General features: G+C 40.3%; 1 protein-coding gene across 3 annotated transcripts in view; it reads right to left on the reverse strand.

The window, feature by feature from the left end:
* Positions 1-18,839, reverse strand: part of LOC124302623 (uncharacterized) — a 43,740-nt gene extending 24,901 nt beyond the window's left edge. For all 3 annotated transcript variants that reach the window (XR_006907748.1, XM_046758971.1, XM_046758957.1), the window contains exons 1-2: positions 17,808-18,839; positions 10,394-10,779 (exon numbers count right to left, since the gene is read on the reverse strand). Coding sequence is in view for 2 of the 3 variants with exons in the window: in XM_046758971.1 (XP_046614927.1) it covers positions 10,394-10,594 (201 nt within the window). In the remaining variant the exon portion in view is untranslated. The remainder of the gene's footprint in view (positions 1-10,393; positions 10,780-17,807) is intronic.
* Positions 18,840-24,651: the final 5,812 nt, after the last annotated feature.

The raw sequence follows: 24,651 nt of genomic DNA on the forward strand, positions 1-24,651 counted from the left end.
AATGGGAAAATCCTGATTGACCTAGGACACAGGGATATGCACAAGATAAGGGGATAGAATAAAGCAGACAAAAAGCGAATCAATGGATACTTAACTGTTTCAGCAACCAAAATTGGTGGAAAGCACTCGAGGCATCGATCAATTAATGATACGATCGACGGTTGTCCGTGGAAAGAAGTTCTTCATGATCGTTCTTTGTGATTCTCTCAACGCATTCACACTTGAATTGAAACAACGAACCCATTTTTTCACTTTCTAAAGCCACGGTAGATGTATCATCAAGTCTCATGGAATCTTGGGAAAAAATGAGACCAATCTACTCAGTATTCGGATGAACAAATTGTTTACAGCTATTTATACACTGTCCTTCTATCTGAGCTTCCAATGCGACGTGATTGGAAGCTCGTCGAAACGGCGCACAAAGAAATCCAACTGAAGAATATACATGCGGCGACTATCGTCAGGTGAAAACACCTGGATTTATCAGTGTCCTGCATTCGTTGACAATAGTACTAAAGTATCTAGGTACAGTGAATTAGTCCTAGCTAAAAGATAAAACAAACCAGAAGCTCTCTAATGCAAGCTAAATTCATTCACATCGTAAGAATCTCCAGATAATAAAAAAAAATCCACTCATCCAATTCCCCGTCCATATCAAATGTGACCCGTTGGACTCTTGTCGAAAAATTGTTCGACTCGTGAACTTGGGGCAGGGAACGCGTCAAAGGGTGAAAAGGCGGTGTCCTGCGGAAATTGAAATGTGTTCCTGCATCAGGCGCGACCCCGGCAGCATGGAGGAGTCCGAAATCGAGTAGGGATAACTATTATATCGGTATAATCGGAAAGCAATGCTTAGTCGAGGCTCCCGTCCACCCCCGCAGAGCGCAGAACAGCCCCCTTGACGGGTGCGAGTAGAGGGTGTTGTTCAGGTCGGTCGCCATGGAAACAGAATGGGATCCTCTCCGATTCTCCCCCGCATATCGCAGTGTTCGGTCTTCAGGCGGGCAGCCCGGCTGGAAACGAGGCTTAATGAGAAGGTTGGATGACCAAGAACCGATACTTTTTCTTGGATTTGTTAAAAGATAGTCGTACATTGAGTATTCATCGAGTTCTTATATGTTCCTAAGCTGGGAAGATCGCTCTTAGGAATGCAAGAATGAAAAAATACCGCAGTTGTAAGCAAATTATGCTTGGATTATGGATGCTTCGTTTCAAGTCGATTTAGATTAGTTGAACATTCGGAAGATTAATGGTTCGATTTTATTCTACGATTTACGACTATTTTCGACAGAGTCGATCGAACACTTTTTTTATCGTCTTGGCATCGTTGAATATTCAATTTCGCAGTTTTATATATTCGATGTTGATTGTGACGATCAAATCGCAATATTAAACCGACTGCTGATGTACAAGAGAATCTGTTTTAGCAAACTTGTAAAAAATAGTCCTCGGAACGAAACGACTTACCGCAAAGTGAATTTTAACAATGCTGAAGTGATTTGAAACGAAGCTTCTTTTTGCAGATTACATTATTTTCGATTTCCGTACATTTCGAAAGAGATCTTCGTAGTTTACGAATACAACAATTTGATAATTGGTCAATGTTCGACTACCTCGTTAAAAAATTATAAGAAAGTATCAATTTCTCCTGGACCAACGTCCTTAAAACGCGGCCATTTCAACTCAGCCCTTCGACGCTCACTTTTCCTTTCGTTTCTTCTCTTCTCTTCTATTCTTTTTCTTCTTTCCGCTCGTCTGGTGCGCCGGCCTGCCACCGTACGCACGGGACGTTAATGAGACTGGGGTATTCTGCTTGTTAAAAACTAATTACTTTCCCCGTCGCCTAACCCGCCGCCTCTTGGGTCTGGATTTAAAACCCTGGAACCGGATTCATTCACTCGTGAATAATGATATACCCTATCTCTACGCACACGGAAAAGATACCTCGCTGGATTCTGTCGAGCCCGCATCGCGTATATGAGGTTTTTCTCCAGGATGCAGTGAAATTATACATTTACAGAACATCTAATATATATATATATATATATATATATATATATATATATATACGGCGTTAATGAAGATTCGGCTGGTTCGAGTTCGTGGCAAGAGTGGCGGTAAAAATATAGAAGGATCAAAAAATCGAAAGGCTACGATATCGAGTTTATAAAAAAGGGAAAACTTGACGGATAGAATTTAAAAATGGTGATTTAGATATCAAATTTCGAACAAGCCATCGAAAATATACTCTCAACCAAGGATCAATCGTAATCTCGATCAAATATTACTGTTGGTTAAACACGCAATAAATTGAGGTTGACAAAGTACAAAACTACACAGGTTTTACAGTATGAGAAATTAATTTTCAAGTTTATGAACAATACGCAATATGATATATGTATTTATTCATATTTGCTTATCAGATGAGGGAGACTAAAAAATGTAGAAACTATAAAATAAAGCTTTGAAAGGGTAAATTATATCTCTGCAAAGAAGGCTTGGAAATAATCTGAGAATATAGAATCCGTTGAATCTGAATAACCATACAAAAGTTTGTGATTCCGAAACACCGTTTCAAGAGGAACGAAAAAAATCATTTACCAACGATAAGAACCATCGGAACAAATAAGTTTTTTATTTTTTTTTTTTTTTATTATTTTTAATGCAAATTTTTGCAAACTTGATTTTCGTCCGATCGCGTGTACGATCGTCCCACACCTGAGTTTAAATTTAACGTACGTGTATTAAAAAATTGAATCAATTGTGCGTAAGCGGTCCTTTGCTGCCGTACGATAAATTATACTATAACACTGCAGAAGCCCTCAAAAATAACTCCCCCGGCGGATTTCACGCAAGGGCACGACTACGCCCTGTGGATTAAGGGCAGGTACGGATATACGCATCCACACATCGATCGTTACACGTGGACGGGTTCGGGTTACGATTAATCACAGTAGCTCCACAGGCGGCGGGACCAGGGCACAATGCCTTGGGACCCGGTGGCGCCACTGTCAACCGACAAAACACGTGTCACGGTGTTAAGTTGGTGGCACCGCTCGTTAATCACTAAACATTATGCCTCGGTGATGGATTAAAACCGCCTCTTTCTTCGGCTCGAGTAGTGTTACTCATTTTTCAGCATTACGCATACCGCGGTTTTACGCACCTCCCAAAGACCCGAATAGTTCTTACGCAAGCATTATGTCCTAAACAATGGATTCTACACAGTTTTCCACTCGTTCGGGAGGTAGGACCAGGGGCGTAACAGGAGCAATGCCGCGGGGCCCAAGACTGGGGGTGAAAAATGCAATTGCTATATAATTCGGATTCTTTATCGTGATGTCTGCTCTTTTGTTTTCGTATCGTATTTTCAGATGCATTCCCTGAGGTTTGGTTATAGTTCATTAGTTTGCCGTTAGATACCAACGTGTCATTTCAGCCAATCTAACGACTTGTCAGTTGCCTAACAACGGCAAATAATGCATAAATCGTATATCTTACTGTGTTATTGGGATCAAATTGATGAAGCGTGGAAGGACAGGCTCCGGAAAAATATTTTTCATTATTTACCCAAAAGGCCCAAATTGAGTCCTTGTCTCGGGGTCCCTAAATGACTAGTTACGCCCCTGGGTGGGTCGGGCTTTTGTGAAAGCTCCGTACAGACTCTGTTTCTGGGCTGAAAAGGTTCCGCGGATCGAGTCAAAATTTAACGTGATCCCTTGATTCATGGTGATTCAATTTCACGGATGGGTGGACGTAATTATATTTTACCAAGTCGACTGACTGACAATGAGTGCCTGGAATTATTGTAGGGGAACCTGAGGTACGACGGACCCCTAAGCCGTTGACTATTTTTTGGGGCTTTTAAACACCGGGTACAAGTTGTTTCGATCTATCTCGTAAAATTTCATCGTTATATTGCCATAATATAGAAGAAAAAAGATTCCGGAGTACGACGGACCGCCTCAAAAAAATTATACAATACATTTTTTTTTTTTTTTATTCTTTTCTGCAAATTTGTCAAGGGGTCCGTCGTGTCCCACGTTCCCCTGCATATAATTCTTCTGTACGGAATTAAAACTTCATGATTGATTTATTCCTTGATTTATTGTAGGCTCATAATCTCGTTGCCAGTTTAAAAATGAGTTCGTGATTATTTCTTTCGCTTAACTGAAATTTAGAATACTCGTTCTGCTTTGCACAGCCGTTCCTTGCAGTTTTCACATTTCATCCGATGATTAATTTACGTCGTAAGTACGGTGGATATTAGGGATGATTTTTATGGAATACGTGGAGATTTAAAATAATTTTTGTTTGCAGAATCGAATATCAAGAATCCCGTATGTGTGGTCTGGGAAATGAGTATCATCTCACATTCTTTACGTATCAAGAAACGTTGAGCAAAATGTCAAACGGGAAACTTGAAGTAATTTCCGAGTCAATATAAACGGTACAAATAAATCATTGCAACCCAATTAACCGAAATATTCGTGTAATACGGTACAAGCTTTGATGTTTCCACAGATTTACGAGAAAGAAAAAACTGGCACATAAAAAGAAAAAGAAACTTCGGCAACTAATTACTTATTCAAGACAAAAAGCACAATTCCATTCTTCTGCTATATTTTACCGGATGAGAAAAGTTCATCAAAGTGAATAATGTGACGAAGGGAATACGGCGAAAAATTCAATTTCGTTCAATTTTTACGGGTGGATTTACGGGTACAGCAAAAACTCTCGACCATGTTAATTATCCTCGGATAAACGGAAGAGCACGTCGATTTTTTAACGTGTCTCATCAACCGTTTATTTCACTAAATGATCGGTTATCCAAATATGATAAGGTTCGTATGAAAAATTCAGATCCATTTTCGCAGACATTTTTTACATTAAATCATCAAATAAAGATGAGCGGAATGGATCTGCGCGTTATGTCTTTCCAGATATTTGATGGTAGTAGTTAAGAGTGGCTGCAGGAAGTTAGACGTGCGCATCTCGGGCTGAGGATGCGAATTAGGGGTGGAAGGAGGGGGTAGAGGGAGAAGCTTTTCAAACTTTAACGACGTGGAGGCCATAAGTATAAGTCTTTAAAATGCTGCGCAGAGTGCGCGCGTTTCAGTTTTCAGTCGACGTATTTACCGAGAAAGAAGACGGAAAAAAATCGTCGTGGAAGGTGTTTTTACAAAAAAAAAAAAAAACTGAAGACTAAGAAAAAGAGAAACTGATCAATAAGACACGAAAAATCGTAAAGAAAAAATCAACCCAGAGTCACACCTTGGTTTAAAAATTTAGGCCAACATTTTTTCGCTTCTGGATAAACTGGGATTCCGCTAATGAATTTACGCGACTCACTGTTTGAAAAAATTAGAGAGATAATTGTTTTGGTGTGGAACAAATTCCAGAACTGATTCTGCACCGATCGGAGAAGAGACGGTTACTGTTGAATGGTTATTTTCTATAAGGAATTTCGAAAACCCTGTAAAAGTTTAGAAACTCGAGACATTACCCGAGTTCGAAAGTGGAGCTGGGATGTTGATTCACCCTGTTTGCCCTCGGCATATAACGGCTATTCGGATATCGAATCGATACATTGATTCTCTGCATCAATTTTCCCACGCTGAGGAAGAAAATGCGCCGCATTTAAATGGCGAGTAATTACATTTACTTGATTTACCTAACGAACCACTTCACCTTTTAGTTTACTTCGATGCAATTTGCAAATGTCGTTCGTCACTTGAATGTAATGAATTCATTCGTTGTGGTTCGATTTGATCGAATATTTTTACGAAACAACTAAACGAATCGTTCTAAGAATTTGAGTCCAGCGTTTTAAATGAACTTGCATGAGAAACTATCGAACATTTATCAAAGAAGTATAAATGAACTTAATATTTGATTGGATACAAGAAGAACGTATCCTTCGAATATAATCACTTGACCGTCATTCGTTTAGTACAATAATCACATTGTATAATTAAATTTATAAGAATACTCAAATTCGACAAGTTTATATCAAACAGAGTGTAATTCGGTTGAATTAATTAAACTGGCGGTAGGGGGATTAATTACAGTTACAGAGAATTACCTTCTCTGGTTAATTATTTTGCTTATGATAATAATAGTAATAAGGATTTAATAAAGGGTTGAGATCGAAGAGCTTCTAACTAATTTACCCGCTTCCCATCAGCGATCATTGAAAGTTTATTGCGGGGAGCTCGTTAAGTGGTGCAACATTTGCGGCACACGCGCGATGCATCAGCCACTAAAGAACCGAGTGCAGACGTGATTCTAGGTACTATCCAGACAGGTCTTCGAAAGTTAGTTGAAGAAGTGAGAGGGAATCGCGTTTCCCGTAGCTTCGGGAACGTTGGGAAGCAATAAAGGGATCCCAAATACACTGAGAAGAATGAGGAAGCGAAGGGGAGGTTAAAATAAATTTGAAGAATGCGTTGAATCGTGCTGGAAAAGGGAAGAGAAACTACCTTCGGAGTGCGGAATAAAACTGATACGACGGAGACTGCAGCGGGATTCTTGGCTCTCCGACGGCCAAAAAAATTCCATATTCAAAGCACCCGTCGGATCGTCTTTCGACGAGTCGACTCGAGGTTTTCACCCGAGACAGTCGAGGAGCTGAACTCGAGGCTCGGATTAATTATTTAAAACCGCGTATTACAATCAGAGAAAAAAAATCATTAGAATGAAATATTTTTCGATGGGTTTTATTTGTTTTCCCGGCGTTGAGAAATATATACGTGCGGGAGGGCTGGTCCCTTAAGGAAGTCGTAAATTTCACATTTTGAAATAGAATAGTTAACCAGGGAAATCTCAAAAGGTTCGTTGGACAAACATCGATACTTTTTATCAATTTCGTTACGAGATATTCGTACATTGAGTGAATATTCGTCAACTATGAAGATTGCTTTGTAAAAGTCAAAATTGAACACGCTGCAAATTACAAAAAAAAAAGCTCAGACATCGATGCTTTATTAAATAAACCACGTCAGAATGGATTGGAATCTGGATCGTTTGTTTGGTTTCACCTAATGATGGCTCATTTTATTCGGAAGATTATTTTTTACAAATTCACTGACACACTTTTTCTCTACGTTGAATATTTAATTTTACAACGTTACAAAATCTGTCTTAGCGACTTTTTATAAACTAATTGTTTGAATGAAATGAGTCATTGTAGAGAGAAATCGAACGAATCTATTAGATTTTTAACCGTTCATAAGAAATTTAAAATGAAGCTAATATTTCCAAGTTTTTGTTTATCATTCCAGTATTTTTTATTCTTGTACATTTGAAGAAATATTTGCAGGTTAGTAATAGAATAATACGATAAAGACTCAAATTAATTATCGGCATTGATTTTTAACCAACCAATTTTTTTAAATGACTGAAATACTTTTTGAAATCTATCGAGATAACTAAAATTATTGGAAACGCTTACAGATCAATTCGAATTGCAAGTCTTGCGATAAAGGGCAAATGGTTTCAATCCATTAGCGTTCTACCGATTACTATCCTATCATGTGGTTTCGTTGATCTCCAGTTTACGTTAAGTATGATTTCCAATGAATTCCCAACGTTGCAGGTGAATTCTCGTGATTCTATCCAATCCGGAAACCACTGAAAATCGCCTCAACTCTTCGAAAATCATTGAAACCATGGGTAGCATGTAAGTCAATAGAAGTGACTCGGCACGATATAAATCAGCTAAACTAACACAACGAGATAGAAATCAAAGAAATCACTCGAAATCAATTTTAACGCATGGGAATCATTCTTTTGATTTCCAAGTAAATGGCTCCTCGCGAATAAGTTCAAAGCTCAGCTGCAACGAATGTCACGTCTCTGGGCAACCAAATAAGCTGTAACTGAGGCAGGCAGGCAAATCCCTATCGACCTCGTGGTCTGCAGAGAAAGAGAAGAGAAAGAGAGAGGGAGCAGGTAAGAAACTTACAAAGTTTTCACGTGACATTTGGGATAATTCGGGATATCTCGTTGCGCTTGACGAGTCGCAGATTTGTCCCTGGCGAGAAAGCAACTCTGCAGGCTGAGAGGAACGAGGGCGGAAAGCGAATGCCGTAATTATTCAAATCAGTAAAATATTGCCCAGCGCGGGCGAAAATAACACTCGGGATTTAGCTCTCGTCAGCAAAACTAGGCTGTATCATTGCATCTTAAGGATCTGCCAAACGCACAGAAATGTGATATAACAATGGTTTGAAAGTGCGACTCAAGCCCATCGTGTTTAATTTAATTGAAACGATATTTCCCTCACGTAGAAAAAATTAAAAACCATAAATTTCATCTACGATACCTCGATTATTTGTGACATTGAAAAGATTTCATTACAAAATAATTTCTCGAACGAAAAAATCGCATTGCTTGACCGATTTTAATGTACTCGTGATCACTTTCATCGTGAACGAGTTCTGAATTTTTCACTGGGGAATTGGAGTATTTTTTATCAAGGCATCGCTAACAATGATGTCTCTAGTCACATTTATATGACAAACTGCAAGAAACCAGAAAACAAGTGAGCCGCGATATGTTGAAATCGGTTTCAATATGTCAGTTTTTTTTTAATTGCAGATATCATTCGATGTTGATATCTCTATAAGGGAATTATTTTTCACGCTGCGATGACAGATATTTTTATCCTAGCACAGCAGAGTTCGAAGCAACAGTTTCGTAATTTCGCCCGCTTCTACAGTTCTGCAAGTAATTATACGGAGTGATCGAGATATTTTCCTCACGGATAAATTGGTTCCTCGATCGGTCGAAGCCGTTGGAAGGAACCGGCGTGGCATGATTGGAAGGTAACAATGCGACAGCAGCCGGCTTCTGACATTCTGCCAAGCGCCAAGAGGCTCAAGACTTACTTTCCTCGTAACTCGATGCAATTTCTGCAATTTCTGCAGTTGTTCAGAGCGGAATTTATCGAGTTATTGCTCCCGAGGTGACCCAAGGAAAACCTCCATCGATATTTCCAATATATTTCTAACTCCACCGCACAATATTGTCGAGATACCGCCACCGAGAAATGTCACCTGCCTCGCCACCACTGAACAAATCGGTAAACGTTGTTCGGAGATGGAATATTTTATGAAAATGATCGGAAGCTTCAACTACGACTAGGCGGAAAGATATCCGGTGAAAAGATTTATTTTTACACGAAACTATGAGAGCATTTATTTATTTATTTATTTTTTTTTTCATAAGTATTGAGTGAGTATTCGGAATAAGAGCAACTAAATTTGGAATTATGTAAAGAAACATGTTCATATTAACTGACAAACGATTTTATTTTTAGTGATCACTACCTTTTCTCACAGTATTCCAAACAGTTTTAACACACGACGAGGAGTCTGACTAAATCATTCTAATCGGTTGATTTGCAGATCAAGTAATTTTTTCGAATATCAAAAAACCTTGACAAAAAATTTGTTGGTAATGTTCAACTCGTATTTTTCAAAAATAAAAATAGGAATTGATTCGAAATATTGTACGATAGAAATCGGAGAAATAAACAAGTTATATTCAGGAGTGATTTTGGGATATGTCTCTTTTTACCGTGACTAGAAATCGAAATACATTGAGAAAAAGTAAATAACGAAACAATAAAATTGGATTACTCAATGATGTAGATCCTACTAATAAATTATCCGAGATGATGCGATATTTGATTAGTTAATTCAAGCGATAGATTTTCATAGTTGGGCTGCCGCTATTTTGTACCTAAAAGTCGAAAGATATTTAAAAAAATGATGGCGTATCTGAGAATGAATGTGTCAGCTATAAATAGTTGATCCTCTCCTCAAATTGCATTCAGATCAATTTAGCCGTTCGTTCGAAACCCAGAATATACATTATCAGAAATGTTACAAATTTCAAGAGTTTCGTGACACGTTTCCACCAAGTACTTGACGAATCCTAAAACTTCGTCCAAATCACTCGAGCAATTCTTTTGTAATTTAGGATACACGAAACGATTATTGAATAAGTTGAAAAATTCGTAGCAGTTTGAAAAGTTTTATGAATAGAATCGTTCTTTCGCAGTTAATAGCCAAGTTTCTCTGGGTGTGAAAGCCTTTCATAATCATGAAACGCAGAACTGAACGCGATAACTAATTATCGGTATCCAAAGTAGAGACGCGACCAGAGCAATATGGCGTCGCACTGAGTTAACAGCTGGTCGGTTTAGCTGAAATATACCGACATGTCGAGGCACAAAACTTCTTGCAAGAGTGATTCGACTTCTGTTTAGGAAGGATGAATTGATACCGAGTAAAATACACGGTGAAGAAGGACTTCTATCGTTAAATATCGAGCCCGCATTTTTCTGCTACCAGATGGCTGGCATCATTCGATATTTGGAGCTTACCTTGTTTGGATATCCGTTGTACCGCAGGAGTTTCTTGCAGCATTTTCCCCGGTTCTCGTAGTAGAACATCTGCACCATCTCTGAGTGATCCGTCGCGGCGCTGACGGTGAATGGACCCCCGTTTCCGTTGATGTTCGGATTCTGCGGGGGCGGAAGCTGCCGACGCCCAAGCGGCACGCAGGGGCACCACCCCGAGACCATCCCACGGGCCCTGAGTCGCCCCTGACCCGAGGGGCCCCCGTCCTTCGCCCCACCCTCAAAGGGACAACAGCCCCTAATCCCGTGTGTCTCGTTCTGGGGCCCGAGGCCGCCTCAGTCGAAGCCACCAAAAATGCGCCGAGAGAAGCTTGCCATTTTGAGTGTTTCCGACGATTTCGCGACTTTGCCTGGAAATAAAAAAAGGGGCTCGTTGTTACCTTTGGAATTGAAGAAAGTTGAGGATTTATCGAACGTACAGTCCAGTGAGAACCATGCCCGAGCGGAGGATTACGAAGTAAAAATCGGAAAAGTGAAGCTTTGATCGATTATAGGTCGAAGTAATGTCCGTTCTCGGTATATGAAAAAATAAGATACAATGTTAATGATTAATAATTTTTGAGACATTGTAGTATGCTGCATTCGTCAAATAAGTTGCAAACATTTATTGCATATTCGATATTACATCGAATACAACTTATTTTGTTACGAGATGGAAGTTAGCGGTGATTAAGTCTGTTTAAAAATGAATAATCTAACAACGACCAAAACGTAAATTTTCACTCAGCTCTTGAATCGAGCAATAAAGGCAAGTAGCATTTAAGAAATAACTACTGCTATATTTTAAAATGTATTCATGGTATATCAAAACTCCATGCCGAGTGATTTTTTGCAGAATTTATGTAAGAACAAAAAGAACCTAACTATTTGTTGAAATTAAATATGCTTTGCAAATCTTACGCTAACAAAATGTGCTCGATAATTCAATCTGTCTCAGATAATTGATCCCAAATTTATACGGTCAGAATTTTCGACTGTCAATTTTTGCTTTTCTTTCTGTAGTAACAAGGGGATAGTTTTTTGATAAGAGTTATCGGGACTTCAATCAGTTATTGATTCTACACTTTTGTTTTCTAAAATATTTTCACATTTTAATACGTTTTCGACTGAACTATGAACCTGATTCAACATTAAGCAGTGAATTGAGAGGGAATGTGCAAAATATAATGACACGATAAAACTTGTACGAGTAAAAAATTTGAAAAAAATCACTCCAAGTGTACGAGATGTGGATTAAGTTTACGAATGGTCTAAGTTCGAGGTGACAACTATATTAATTTGATATTTCAAACGAAACGTAAGTTTCGACCATTGCATAAACAATGCCAACATGCTGAGAATTTAAACGAGAAAAGATTTTGCACAAACCAATAAAAAGTTGCGATGTGAATTTCGCGATGCATAAAATTTTCGGTCGCATAAAAAATCCGTGGTGCACGAGGAACAAAATTCTTCACGTTTCAAAGCTTGCGTTTCTCCAGCGTTTCCCTTTCTTCTTCTTGTTCGTCCTTGATATCACGATTGGGCGGCAAGGCGGAAAGTTAAAATGCGAAAGAAGCGGTTAGGAGGATGACGAAGAGGGTGGCGTGGCCCGCACTCGAAAACACCCAGGAGGACTCTTTCGTCCCGTGCAGGCGTTTAAGGAGGGCGAGACTCGAGGGGGTCGCCTATTAACCGAGCTGTTATTTTACGCTAGTAAAATACCCCGGAATCGGAGGGCTTTCAGAATTTTAATGGATTTCCCTGCGCCGTCTTTTCCGACACGACGCGGCAATTTTAACCCGCGCGTCCTCCCGACGGTGGAAATTAACGAGGCTTTCCCCGGACCTGACCTAGGAGGAGGAAACGGGACCGGGACGCCTCTATCGTGTTTTCCGAGGAGATGAGACCGCCGGTGCAATGGAAGAGTCCGGAAGAAAAGTGAGCCGGAAATACCGACTGCACGGGTCCTTATCATTATTTATTTCACTAGCTCGCCTCCCTCTCATTTTACCGAACATCTCTGCGCTTTTCTCTCTTTTCTCTTTCAATTTTCTCAACTCCCCCGGCGAATTTGAAACTCCGCAGACCTGATCACCTCCTACACATTTCTCCGGATCACGGGATGCGCGATATTCCAAGCTCCAGACGTCTGATTTATAAGCTCCCGAGTTTCGAAGTGAGCACGTCCTCTAAGCTTTCTTGCATTGGTTGAGAAACTATTTTTATGAAATCAATCTTTGATCTGGTCGAACTCGAGATTGACGACGATACAAATCGTCACGTAAGGTTGCTACTCTCGATAAATTTTCGGTAAGGTTTTATCCAGAAAATTATATCTTACTTTAACATTACCGCGCATCTGTGTGAAAATTTTTTATCCATCTATTTTAATCGGGCTTCTTTCCCATTCTACGTTCGTAAATTTCGAAAATTTATTTTTTCGTAAAAAAAAAAAATATTGATGTTCTCCGATTTCGAAACATTCGTTTATGTATTGCCTAAAAGCCAAGCTCATTCAATATTTCAGACATTTATTTCTAATGTGATATAAAACCGGACCTTCTTTGTAGTATAATCATTAATACTAACATCAATACTAATAATAACAGCTTTGCATGTTCAAAATACACGAGAATTTTGGTAAATCTTTGTAAAAATACCTTATGATTTTTAGTGCAAATTAACTCGAGAGCGTTATTTTTGTGGCTTCTTCCTTGCAATCTTTTCAGTATACTTTAGTCGACAAGTTGTGCAGAAATATCGTAAGGAGAGGATTCCATACCTCTAAAATTATCAGCTGAATATCTTTGAATCAAAAGTTTATATCAAAGTGAATTCGTTATCCGATTAACTGGTATTGTCGATCAAACTGTTGCTCAAGACCCTTTGACTTAAAATTGTTGGGCATGAAAAAAAAAATTTACATTGCCACATACGGCATAAGTTAATTTTTTTCTTCCTTCACCGCACGAAGTTTTCGGTGAAAGTCTGCGACATGATCGAAGGAGCAGGATTTTAAAATCTGAGGAAGCAAAATAAAAGAGTAAAGTTACGCAACTGAGCTTATGTCCTTATTCGAAAGCTAACGTATTTGGATTCCCGAACTTGGTATAATCAATTTCGCCGAATTACATAATTACTGAAAAAACCAACTATGAAATTCATTTTCACGACACGCGAAACGGGTCGCTATTCGTATTCTAGATACAGGTTAAGATATTCCCCGCAGTACAGTTTGAATGCGAAACTAACCCCCGACTGTTTGAGCCTACGCGCAATTAATTAGCCTGATCGTTCCCCGGAGGATCTGCATTTTCATCGAATTAACAGAATATATCCAAGACACAATTTGGTTTTCCCGAGAGGCGTTTATATCCCGAGAAAAAAATATGATTCAGAAACGGCAACAAAAGGATTAAAAAACTGGCATTACACACTTCTGCAAAGAAAAATTCAGAATGCCAAAGAAAATGCGGGAAATTTCAACAATTTTAACCTTCCAACGGTGCCGTTCTTTCCAAGAAATCAACGGTCATTCAAGCGAAAAGCACATCTAACCAATATTTAAAGACCCCTGGGTGAGCCACGAAAAATTTTCTGAATATAACGATATCACCGCGACCAAGGAAAAGGGAAAAAAAATTGCCGATGCATTAAAAGACTGAGAGGTCGATTCCCCGTTGGTCGTTGAGAAAAGTTATAGCTGCAGGGTCTTGGAGAGTTTCTCCAGGGCAATTCATAGCGGCCCTTCGAAGAAAGTCCTAAATTAGTAAACTTCTTTCTCGACTTTCTCCGACTCTTGGTGTTTTATTTTTATTTTTTTGTCGTTTCTATTGCTACGTTTTTTACTCTCCTTTTGCAACCTCCTGCTTCGTTTTAATTTTTTAATCCTCTTAGCAAGTTTTCTTCGTCTTGTGCATATTCGCAACTAATTTAGCTCACGTTGTCCTCGAACCGTCACCGCGTTGGCTCCCCAAGATCATCAACTTCGTATTTCACCCTCGGAGCTTCGTACCTATTTTTTTTTTTCTTTTTTTTTTCCCCACCGTGTTTTCAGCCTTCCCTATCCGAGATACTTGTCTTGTTCACCTATGGGTGAGGCGAAATCTACTCTGCAATTTGCACCGTGAAATAGAGAACACGCGGACGCCTACGGCGATAGCAACTGGTGTCCAGTCTAATCTCTTCGACCCTCACGAGTAGGAGTTACTATCGGCTGCGAACGCGTATGGACGTGTGGCGTTAACGTGTATCTACCACGTGTAGATACATACGTGGCAATTTCAATGATAACCTGGAATCCTGCAGCCGAAAAGTACAACGATGGATGAATCATTTTTATTTTAGGATGTATAAATTGTTGTGCCAAAGGTTTCAACGGTACTGCAAAAGTTAATCGAGTTCAATTTGATGGGAAAAGTTTATAAATGAACTTCTGTTTAATTAATTATACGTTGAAAGTTTAAACTGGTAAACCTTTGGCAAAAAATTTTTATACAAAAACTGCCGAAGGATTCGGCTTTATTTTTTCAGTATTATTTATCAAGTGCCTTTTTTTTTTCTTTTCGGAAACGATGAATTTAGGTATCGCTGAAATTTATAAAATACTCTAATTTGTATGAAACGTAATTTGTAATGCGGATGAATTTTTCATCCAATTGGTAAACTGATTTTTACGACTCCGGCAAAAGCATTTTCATTTAAAGAAGACTAATTTTCTCGCAAATATATTCACAAATAACCGTTTGGTAAGAAAAAAAGTATTACCTACGTAAAGTTACCAATCTCAATGAAATGCCTGTTGTTTTTTTTTCTTTTTTTTATAGGAACAACTTCGCTCAACGTACCGTTGAAAAAAAAAACAAAAAAAAAAAAAAATTATTATTTCCAGAATAAAGAATTCTGCATTAATCAAGCGACCTATAAGAGTTACATTTGCAGATGTGCTGATTCGCGAAATGTATATTACAACCGGACAATGTGGCAGGTCTGCATTGCAGTCGCGGAAAAAAAGCTTGCGGGCGAGTTCGCTTCACAAATAAAGCAAATAACGCTGTTTTCTCTCTCTTCTTTTTTCTATGCAGAGAGAGAGAGAGAGAGAGAGAGAGAGAGAGAGAGATCTCCCCGGGAGTTTGCACCTCGAGTTTTTGTGTCCCGGAATCCCGCTTCTTCGCGCACGCATTATATAGGTACATATAAGATCCTCTTTCGACGGTGGGATCGAACCTTCGACGTCCCGCTTCGTATACAAGCTGCCTTGAGGGATGCTAGCTTTTTACGCACCCTTCTTCGCACGCTCAGCTTTGACGTGTCAGGAATTGAGACGAGATCTTGTGACGACTTGAAAATATTCAAACAACCGCGGAGGCCAATTTGAAATAAGAGATTCGTTTTTATTCCCTCACAGAATCAAATGATTAAAGTAAACAAAAAGTTTCGGAGTATTAAATTGCAGTGGAGAGTATCGATACATCGAAATCTGTGGAAAGCATGTATTAAATTTTCAATTTTTACTGTACGGTAGTTGAATAAAAATACACTAATTTCTCAACATTTGAAAACAATTTTCTGAACTTCAGCTTATGATGAGGCTGATTTATTGATAAACGAAATAATAGCAACACTTCGGAACTATAATTCAGTTTACATAAAAATGCGCAGGATCTTTTTTAATTAGTGGATTTTCTGAGGCGTTCACGATCAACGATACGATCTTATCACAATGTCTCGAAAATACAAATGCATTTGCGAATTCCGGGAAAGAATCGAGGGATGTGATATACGATCGTCCGGTGTTACAGCCAGTGAATAGTGGAGAACGTAAAGAGCCTACGAAGTAAAGTCGACGGACGCGAAGAGAGATGCGGAAGCTGGGTGATATCGAGGAGGATCCATTACCCAGGAGAAATCACTCAAAAGTTTGATTGATTCTATCGTAAGGGAGAATTTATACGATGAAATTGGAAGACGAGCTGCAGGAATAGAAGCGAAAGCGGGCGGGTAGGAAGTCAGAGAAAATTGACTTAAAGATAACAAACACACGCGATGCTAAGGTGAAGCCACTCTCCCGTAAGACAGACCAAAGTGTCAAACTCGTCGACGAATTCGCTCGGCTCTCGGTATTATAGCGGGAAAAAACGGCCTCAATTTTCACCCTAACAGCCCGAACCACCCTGCCAACTGTCAGAGAGATAAGAGAGTAGAAGCTGGAAAAGAAGAGAAAGTAACCGTCGACCGGTTGCGTGTGGGTGTATATAACGTACAACATCCTTAGATCTTGTGTGCGTGGGGAAAAGTTTTCGAAAAAACTGTAAGGGGGAAAAAAAATCCCTAAACGAACAAGAGCCGCAGACTCGCACGCGATGTTTCTTCGTCAGGTGGAACGGAAAGGATATAAAGACGCGAGAAGACCGCACAAAAAGAAGAAGGAAAAAATAATAAATAAAAAATTCAAGGAAGATCGTGAAATTAATTACACGGTTTGTTATACCTGCGCCGCGGGTCAAAGCTGTAACGAGAAATTACCGAGAAGAAAAATTGCGGCCTGGAAGTGACTCGAGGTCCGTAATATTAATATCTTCTTAGGCAACGCGTATCAACGCAAAGGGCCACGTGTCACCTCGCGCATCTATCCGCGCGTGTCAAAGTTTGTTTTCCTATTCTGCTTTGAATATTTTTCCATCATCGTTTGTTTGCTTGTCCATTTTGTTCGGTATATTATATACTATACGGTTTTTTAAACCGCCACGCGCGACTGGAAGGATCGGAATATCTGCTCCGTGTCCGCAGGCTCTCGAGGAATATAAAAGTACGAAACGACGAACCGCGAGGTTCATGAAATTTTAATGGAAATGGAAATAAGCAATGTGAAATAACGACTCACCGAATTCGGACGGAGAAAATGGCCTTGTAAATTATTCAGGTCTCGTTTATCTCTCATCTTATATTGGTATATCGGTGTTAGGATAAATGTATACGACTCTGTATCGTCGTGCTGATTGAACGAATACAATCCACCGAATGAGCTTTCGAATAAACGATTTTCCGATAGTTGTATCTGTAGGATAAATCGGCCTGCATTCGAACGATACAGATTACGGTGAATTTCCTCAAAACGCGCCTGCATTTCGGCAATCGTGAGTACATTTTCACCGATCGGCATTTGTCTCGTCTTTTACGATTAGTCGACTCCTCCTCGCTTTCCGAACTGACGATCGGTAATACGGACCCTAAATTGCATAAATGCAGGCGAATTTAACACGCGATAAGAGGCCGATGGTAAATTTCCAAGAAATAAAGGAAAATTCAGCGGGACAAATTTCTGGCGGGTGTGATTCGTGATACAGAATAAAATGAACGGTTAACGAGCGAGTCAATTAGTCGGAAACGTGCTTACGTTTGGATTCTTTCCGAGTCTCTCGAGCTTCCGGGCAGATGTCGTGTTTTCTTAGAATCCGTTTATCAGGCACACCGTGTACTCGTTTTTCTCCTTTTTACTTTAGAGCCAGGTTCAAAACTGTCCAAGCATCTCTACTGTGCGTATACACGTCTTAAGAAGGGCTGGTGAATTTGTTTCAGAAGTCCATTAGGCGTTTTTTGTATGTTTACACGGTTCCCGCGTTCAAACAAACAGCCCAAAAAGAGGATCCGGGCTTGAAGAAGACAGGGAATTAGGTAGCTCCGGATGTACCGAATGAACTTGGAACCGTTACTCTTGGCTCCTCGTACCTTGATACCCCCGATGATTATTTCTTCAGTCCAACCCTCGTTCCAGCCTTTCACAAAACTCGTATCGATCTCACCCGGTATTGTATTTAACGCGAAAATTAGCTCAGTCCCTCTTCGGCGACGAAGATTCAATTTCACCCGGATCCAATTTTCCTCGATGTGAAACCGATTGAAATTAGTCGATTCCTCGGCTGAAGAAAACAGAATATTTCAAGCTTCCGGTTCAGCTGAACAGTTCCGTTTTGAAAATCGTATGTCAAACCGGCAGACTTCCGTTAGTGTCGATTCAAGGTGAAGAGCTGTCTAAGAAACACATTTTTCGTTCCTGGTCATCGGGTTTCGAAGAGTTTCCAAGCGAGCGATCAGCTCTCCTTGAGTTCCCTGATCTGTCGGCATTTATTTTTCCCGCGAAACTTTCGTCGAAGATGCAACAACATCAGACCGGATATCAGAAGTTCGAACGGTCGTTCAGCTGTGCGAAAAAGATTTCGAGAATCCTGATGAGGGATTGCCACGCTTACACGCTCGGCGGAATTAACGGCGATAACCGAACCGGGGGAAAGCTCAAAGCTCGGATTCGTTCCCCGGTCTTTTCCAAGGGTCAAACGGCGCTTTCCAGCGACTTTGATACGCGGCTACCGATACGGCGCGGAGAATTCTCTCTACTAATCTACGGGCGAAGTCGCGAGGAACGCTTCCTACGGCGGCGCGGGGCGTACTGACGTCGGAGGCCTCCGGACGACCGAATATTCGTTCGCCCCCACGAAGAGCGGCCGAGACGTGCTCGTGGATCAGTCGCGTTCCTCTCATCCTGGGGGATCCGGGCCATGTGCGCGGTGCAAACGGAGAAACCCGCGCTTGCGTTATGCTCGCATCCCCCAGCCTTGGGAATGCGCGAGGGAATCCGGCCGCTGCACTCGCCTCTCGATGAGAATTAGCAAATTCGGGAGCCAAAGACGTTTGGGACAATTTTTTCTTTTTTTTTTTTTTACCGAGGACGATGCGAGTCGACGATTTTTTTAACGGGGAACACTTTCGTCTCGACGAGATGAAAATCGGACCGGATTTAAGCTTTTCAACAAGGGGAAAGTTTTTCAATGATTGAATATCGAGGAGGTGGCGTCGATCTGATGAGACTAGGAAAGTTATTCCTTAAGCTGACTGTCAACCTGATTCCTTGATTAATCGGAATACTTAATCCAGTTTTATTCAACTTGGAAAAAAAAAAATTCACAACAAAGTAAGAGAAATTGATCGTCACACCTACTTACCCGTACGAAGTAGTAAATAATTTCATACGAAATTGAAGGAAGTTTTTCAGACTTAATGAAATTATTTTATATTACAATCGTAGCGAAGATATGATATTATAGAAACTATTGTGTGGAATAATTTGATAAAATCAATGAATTCTGATCAATTGTAAGGAAATATTTACGATAATATACTTTCGACTAGTAATCAAACTTTTCTTCTCGAGATAGAGATTTTTTTTTTTTTCGAATCAAGTATAGCTGAATTATATCGTAGAATTCAAGAATCGGAATCAAAGAATATTCTTTATCAACCTATGATGTGAAAGATTCGAAAATTTAGCCATAGAAGATTCTGATAATTCAGAATTAATTTCTGACGATTTATGGAACTTCTGCTGTATTCTTATGAATCAATCTTAGTTACAGTCTGTAATATAATAGTCTACTCAAACACTGTAAGAACCGTGCTCAATCATCTTCGCAATAGCTTTTCCCCCACTTGAGCGGTAGAGAATTATTTACAAACCTGATAACGACGATTTTTGAAACGTTGATGATGAGAGTTCGAAGCACACGTGAAATGAAAAAAATTCACTATCGAATTTGTCGGGAGAAATCGACGTACTTAATCACCAAGAAATTTGAGCACCGTGCAGTAGCATCAATGACACACCTACTCAACGCTTCGAAGTCACGAGAACTGTACGATCTGAACAAACCTCGAAGTTAAATTATGAAATCCGGGGCGTCGCGATGTCGTTAGCCGTTGTATACGAGGGGAGACGGTATCAGCGAAAAGGAAATCGCCAGGCCACCCATAGACTCTATGGAAATGCTTACCCCAGTGAATTTGAAACGGCGAAAGGAAGTTTTGACTGAGTAAAATAACAAAGGAAAGGGGCTTCGCGACGCAGGGAAACGAGTTGAGAACGTAATTGAATTTACTCTGTTGAAAAAATTGGCTTTCTTCTTTTCGTCGTTTCAAGCATCCCACTTTTGATGGCTTCAATTTTATTTCGGCCTGAAAACAGGGGGTATAAGAAATTTTTTTTGCAAGAGCAAGATTCACGCACCTGTAATTTGGTATAATTTCCACAAATCAGTATTCCAGGGTTTCTGAATAACTAATTCCAAATCCCGGTCCCAAGTATTCAAATCTGAATCAACACCTCGAGTGTAGCAGCTGGCCTAGAGACTGCAAACAATGCTTGAATTCCAAGGGAAGATGCATACTTAATTCCCAGAGTCAAGGATCGTCTATGCTCTCGGTATTTGTTCATTCAATCGAACGTAATGAGTATAAAGCATTCGTTCACGGAGAGTTTCGTACGTTGCACAACGAGGAATGCTGCACGTACATTTTCTACATCAGCAACGCGTTAGTTTGTATACCGAACGGCACTCTTAAGCCACTTCCTCCAATTGTGACTATTACGCTCGTCACGCAGTCCGGACATCTGACGCATGTCGATTTCATCGTCGACGAGTAAGGACGGACTCACTCTTCCGTCGCAGTCGCCTAATATGACGAACTATTTTTTTTCTTCTTTGTTTTGACACGTAACGGCTGAAAAATATCGGTGACTGAACTCGGAATCAATTCGACACGGTGGTAAAACATCGAGCATTGAAAATTATGACCGGGCACTGACAAGTTGCGTTTTTCCCCATGAAAGGATGCCACGGTGGATCGGTTCCTACCGACTGAGTGAAATGTCACATACTTGGACTTGGTCGGTAATAGTATCACTGTGAAAAATTTCATTTGTTACAGTAACTGGAAAAATTCATTAAAACAGGTATCGTTAAAAAAAACTGTTTGAATATTGTTGGAATTACGAAAAACGAGGTACGCGTAACCATTTTGCGCTATCGTCGATCCTTTTTTGGCAATTGCAACGCAAACTTAGTTTGTGAGGTTTCTCTACTTTTTTAGTTAAACAAGGCTTTAACGTCAATTTATTGTTGCACAAGCATTAAATTTTCGCAACAGTTACGAGAAAGTATAATGACAGCGATCGTAATGAGAAAGAATAGTAACGGATACTAGACTTTCCCGTAACAGCAAGAAAACTAATTTTCATTTTCTACCTAAAACTATATTTTGCGGTTGCGGTAAAGATTAAAAATAGTTAAGGACTAAAAATTTTTCTCAGTGTGGGGAGAAAAGGTATGCTACTATAATAGTAAAAATAACTGACGTTTAAAGCGATCGGTAAGAAGTGACTATCACATCGTCTCAACAGCCCCGAGAGTGGGAAGTTATGAAAAGTCCGGCGTAGTAATCCAGTAGCTGGTCCAGAAATTGAACCCCTGAGTAAGAAGCGAGTTTCCTCGTCCTCCTCCACGTGCATGGCAAAATGTATAATACAGCGAGTTCAAAAACCTCGAACCTCGAGTATAAACGAGGGTCTGTTTCGGCCGGATCGGTATTAATTATCGCAGATGTTAATTAACCTCTCAAGTCTCGATTTCCAAGATACGGAGTGACCGCGGTACAAACGGCGTTGGGCGACGCGACGCACGTGACGAAGCCACTTTGAACGCTGCTCTCGGACCCTTGAAGCTATATGGTAATTCACGTGTCGTCGTCACCGCCGGAGGAGAGACGAGCTTTGGGTGCGACACCGAGCTATGCGACGAGGCGGCGATCGGCAATCGTGGCATTTTGAACGCTCGAGTGCTGCCAGTCGAGAATTAATTGCTGATAACCCTCGATGGTGACAACGACGGCAGTGTAGGTAGCTTCAGGTTGGTAACGACACGTGAACGATACCCGAGGTTTATCGCTGTACAGAGTTACGGCTCTTCTTGGAAGACATTTTTATCGCCCTTACCACTGGCGTCCCATGTTTCAATCAAATACTGTAACTTTTTTTTTAATCGTTTTGTTTCCGTTCCTATACCATAGACTCGGTGGATATACCTGCGGTATCACGTGATTCTGGTTAAAAATTTAACAGCCCTATAAAACGTTTCTTGATACAGTGTGTGAACGGAGAATATGATCGCTTCTCTAGCTCGGTCTTTACTTTGGAAAGGCCATGGACTTCGAATCACGCGTTTCCTCGATTTAAGAGTGAACCAGTTGACGAATGACCTAAAAAACTTTTCACACCAAACTTCGATGCTTTGTCCAGTTGGATTCTTCGTTTCTTTTTGGAAAAAAAAAAAACAACCGATCAGTAGCAAATTGATCAAAAGCTGCGGTGACGCAGCTCTTGAAAATGCAATTTGTACAATTTTTGAAGAGTCCAAATAGGCGAGGAAAATCTGACGAATTCTGGCCGGGTTCCAAATGAGATTACAGAATACTTTTTTGCTACTTCGAAGGTTCATCGATTTCAAGGTATTTCTAAAGCTCCAGAGCTTTCGCGGAATCGCTGGACACCCTGTTCTTTAAATCCAAGTGATCCCCTCCACTTCCAAAGCCTCTCCATCGATCTTGTCCGACCTTTGAACTTTATATCAAGTCTGATAAATTGCTACCAATTGTACTTGGAATTAGATTACAGATAGGTCTGGGAATATTCGGAGGCGCTTTGTGTCGTCTATGTTTCTTTATGCCGATGAGATTATGGGCGTGCTTTAAGCGATCATATTAAATTACAGGGTCAAAAAAATTGTTCCGATGAATTTAATGATCGATAGTAGTTGAAACGTGTATAGTTTTATACCACAACCGATCCGTTTATTGCACGGGTTTTCACTTGATATTCGCCTAAATTGACTATGAATCTGACAATTCTGTATAAGTTCGACTGACAATAAAAGACCACTTGTAATTAATTGTACAAATATGAATTCAGAATGTTAAAAGTGGTCAGTTTTACGAGGCTGAAGTTAGTAACGTTGGCGCAACGAAACGTCAGGGACAAAAGTCGTCATCGTGCAATATCCGAATGACTTTCAAGAAGTCAACTTTTCGAAACATATCAGTATATTTTGTTTACCAAATTTCAGATAATCCTAAATGTGCAAAGTGACGCGATTTTTCCTTAATATACATCGGTACTTTAACGTTACTAACTTCACCTCATTAAATTTACCACAAGTTTGGGCAACTGTCACTGGATTCAACCAAAAGTCTCAGGAGCTTGCACGACAATTTCAGTTCAAATTTTCAGCCCCTGGCACTGGACTTTGCAGTAAAATTTTGAAAAAATACAAGGTCTTTCGTAATAGAAAAAGAAATAATAATGATAAAAACTATCGACCATATTTTATTTATTTTTTGTCTTCCGGAGCGAGGGTGCGGTTTTGGAGCCTATCAAATAGCGAGGGTGCGATTCGGGTAACGGGGAACAAATGAGGATGCGACCCGACTTCCCTCCCATCAAGCCTAGCGATATTCGACCGAACGACGCAATTAGGAGAGCAAGTGGCGTCGCCAGTCTGTGCAGACAATGGGGACTTGGCTGAACGCGTGGCGATGGTGGTGATGGTGGTGATGGTGGTGATGGTGGTTCAGACAGAGGCCTGATCCCGGTGCACCTGTCACGATGCGTGCGTGTAAGGCTGCGGACCAAAACGAGGCGACGCATCGCGGCCGACACGTACTTCCGGTCTCCTTTTGCCTACGTGCACCGAGAACGAGTGGCGCGGGAGAATCTCGTCAGCCCCCTTCGGCGGAGGGAATTACGATCGCCTCTCCACTTCTCGCTTCAACGGGTGTTCGGCTTCGCAGTCACTGCAGGATGAAGAGTGTCACGGATCCCGTCCGATCTCATCCCCCCTCCGAATGGATGTGCGTCAAAAATGCAAGAGGATTTTCATACGCGCGCGATGATTTCGGTCTTCGCTCGTATCGCGTTACCTTACGGATCCGGTTTCTTGTAGCCTTACTTTATAAAGAAAATCGCTGACATCTTTTCTAATTTAGTGTTGGAAGCAGTTCTTTTAAAAACCATTCAGCGAGGCTGCGGCGTGAGATCAATTGAGATGGAATGAATGGCTCGATTTATTCGAAATCATTCATCTGTTTCATAAATTTTGGAACGAAACTTTGAATTATATCAATCTGCAGTCACAAGTCACGATCAGTCGGGTCACAATCGGTCTAAATAAAGGTTTCCTTGTTTACTGGAATCTAGAAAATTTCGGAAAAACTTTGTTACATTTTTTGAACACTGTATAAAGTATGTAAATATCTCAAATGCTCGCTGAGTGATCTTGACAACGTTGGAATTTTTCAGTTCTCGGAAGAAAATCATCTGTTAATCCATCAAATCCAACCATTATATACACATAGCTGGC

The sequence above is a fragment of the Neodiprion virginianus genome, chromosome 1, assembly GCF_021901495.1.
Source record: "Neodiprion virginianus isolate iyNeoVirg1 chromosome 1, iyNeoVirg1.1, whole genome shotgun sequence".
Lineage (NCBI taxonomy): Eukaryota > Metazoa > Arthropoda > Insecta > Hymenoptera > Diprionidae > Neodiprion > Neodiprion virginianus.